The 2669-nt window shown below is 40.4% G+C and overlaps 1 protein-coding gene across 1 annotated transcript; it reads right to left on the reverse strand.

Moving 5' to 3' along the window:
* Positions 1-1504: 1504 nt before the first annotated feature.
* On the reverse strand, positions 1505-2076 carry LOC131256218 (NAP1-related protein 1-like). Its single transcript, XM_058257231.1, has one exon. It carries the CDS (start codon positions 2069-2071, stop codon positions 1508-1510), a length of 564 nt encoding a protein of 187 aa, XP_058113214.1. The 5' UTR covers positions 2072-2076; the 3' UTR covers positions 1505-1507.
* Positions 2077-2669: the final 593 nt, after the last annotated feature.

A 2669-nucleotide genomic window follows, 5' to 3' on the forward strand; every position in this document is an offset into this window, starting at 1 on the left:
ATGGCTAAGATAATCAGCCAGTGTCCCAATGGAAGAGTCGGCACCATTTTGAAAAATGGTATTGACTCTCCTCCATGTGGTATTCATGTATGGCTATTCCGACCATACAAATTGTAGTGCACATTTTGGATAAAGCGCATAACTTGAAATGGTAAGTGGCTCAAATCATAGAGAAATTCAGGGTAATTTTTTGGTGTATGCTCCATCTACAAATGAGCCAGCAATTTGTAAGGTCTAGATTAACATAAATTAAGCAAGTGTATGGTGGTACACCACCATTTTCAAAATGGTGGTGAAAGCTTGCTAGAAAGATAGGTGAAATTTTGCTAGATTACACACCCTCTCCCTGCAATTTATACATAGCACACATGAAAAAAGTATGTTCAACCATGAAGGTGACGAGACTATCAAGGAGTCCACTCATTAGGGAGACCACCCTTCAACGAAAACAGATAAACCATTCAGTATAGAAAATTGATTCAAAAATTAGGCCAGTCCACTCGTTAGACAGGCCATCCCCTATACCAAGAGATTTATATGGATGGTCTCTTCCCCACATCCACTTTCCTCATAGCTAGGCACGTGCAGGACCAAATGCATTTTGTGCAGGTCATCCAAATAGTGGTATAAGAAAAAAATAAGAAATATATATTCTCATCAAAACAACATTTTAGATGAAATGAGTCTTCAAAAACTGCATGGCCACAAAATGAAATTTTCATAAACCTGTCGACTAGACAAGGCCTTATCTATCCCTTTATAGTTACCACCCTGAAAATTAAATTTTATTACTCATGAAGCCAAAATAGCAATGCATACACCAGTAGATTTCACAACCCAATGAACTATTAGCTTTTTGTTCTTTCTTTTTTCTTTCTTCTTTTTTGTTTTACACTAAATTATTAGCTTAAAGAAGAATGAGAAGTAACAAATAAGTGCTCAGAAATATCACGGCAAGCGATTAATTAGATAATATGTAAATAGACTCGACCTCTATTATTGACATTGAGACATTCAAGCCTATTAGCTCCTGCAATCACAAACTCATAAGTAAATCAGAGCCATTGAAAAATACCAAAGACAATGCAGGACCACAAAGCAACTAGACAACCAACCATCTGCTGATCAACACTAAAGTTGAGAGGGCCCATGAGTATATTGTCAATCTCGGACGCCTCTCTGTGTGGGAGGTAAGAGATGTTGTCCGGATTCTGTAGGTTATCGAGGGAGGAGACCATCCTGTCATCTATTCCTCTCAAATCACCACCAGACTTTGAACAGAACCCGACAACAGAGAATTTCGGATGTAAACCATCAAATCTGATGAAATCAACGTCAAATCGAGTTAAAAAAGAAAAAAATCCGCAACCATAAAAATACTATAAAAAATCATAAAATCAACAGATTTCCATCAGAAAAGGGGGGGAAAGTGAAGATCTTTCTTAATTATGTTAGCTACCTCATCTTGAAACCCTTCTGAAAGATCTTTCTATTGAACTTCACTAAACTAGCTAAAGAAACTTTCATCATGAAAGGGCCACTTGCTCCCTTTTTTAGCATGATCAACACCATTAGCAATATCCATACCCTCTTTCCACTTGATTGCAGTACCAGTTATATTTGTAGTTCCATCATCAGAGAAGGAAAATGTCTTTGTAAGCTTTATATCTTCAAAATAAGGGTTAGGATAGAAGTTAAGCGTAATGGAATATCTCGATTTAACGTCTTTGAAATCCTCAACATCCAGAGAAAGTAAGTACTTGAAAACCTTCTGGTCATCCTCGTACAGAAGATCACAGAGTGCAGGGTAGCTCAAAAATGCAGTTAACCAAAAATAAGGAATGGAATGAATGATATCATTTCGTCTGGTATAGACGGGCTTGCGTGTCTCATTGTACTTCTGCTCCACTTCCAGCACTTTATCGCTTGCTTCCTCATTGATCTTTTTAAGCTCATCTTGGATTTCTTGAAGCTTCTTCATGGAGAGAATGAGCTCTCCGTCGATGTGATCTGAATCATCTTCATCTCCTCTTTCTGCAACCTTGGATTTCTTGCATTTGTCTACTGCCATTTTCCTAAACCCTAATTTCTACTATAAGCGAGCAAGCGAGAGAGAGAGAGAGAAAGAGAGAGAGAAGCTTCTGCTCTCGAGGGGGAGGGTTGGGAATGGGGAGCAGGAGAGAGGGAGAGATCACGGGAGAGGGTCTTATGGTTGGGAGTGAGGGAGCGGAATGGAGATTGTGGCTGAAAAAAAGGGATTTATGTATGGTGTTAGTGTAAGCCTCGTATCCTAGACCGTACCGTTCCTTAGGCTTTCGCGGTCTTCCCGGTCGAATTTCGGCAACCTTCGACCCTTAATTGGTATTTGCGCGTGACCCTGATTCTCATGCCGTCAACTCGAGTTGACTCAACCCAGGACTTATACCTTAGCAATCGCGTCGTCGCCGCGGTTCCGATGCCGCGACTTGCTCGCCGAGGCGATACCCTAGTTGGGAGATGTAGGCCAGCGTTTGGAGCGAGGAAAACACCGTGCGTGTGAATTCCGAGGGAATCTCTACAAGGTGTCACATCAATCAATCAATCCCATCAATCCCATCATATCAAGTACACATCACCTTTCACCCATTCCCAAACAAGCCCTAAAGTTAAAAGTTCTTACACAAACCCAT

Source organism: Magnolia sinica, chromosome 9 (assembly GCF_029962835.1).
Source record: "Magnolia sinica isolate HGM2019 chromosome 9, MsV1, whole genome shotgun sequence".
NCBI classification, from domain to species: domain Eukaryota; kingdom Viridiplantae; phylum Streptophyta; class Magnoliopsida; order Magnoliales; family Magnoliaceae; genus Magnolia; species Magnolia sinica.

Bases quoted from the DNA above. Each gene is read 5' to 3' on its own strand.
- LOC131256218 (XM_058257231.1), bottom strand. From the start codon at position 2,071: ATGGCAGTAGACAAATGCAAGAAATCCAAGGTTGCAGAAAGAGGAGAT.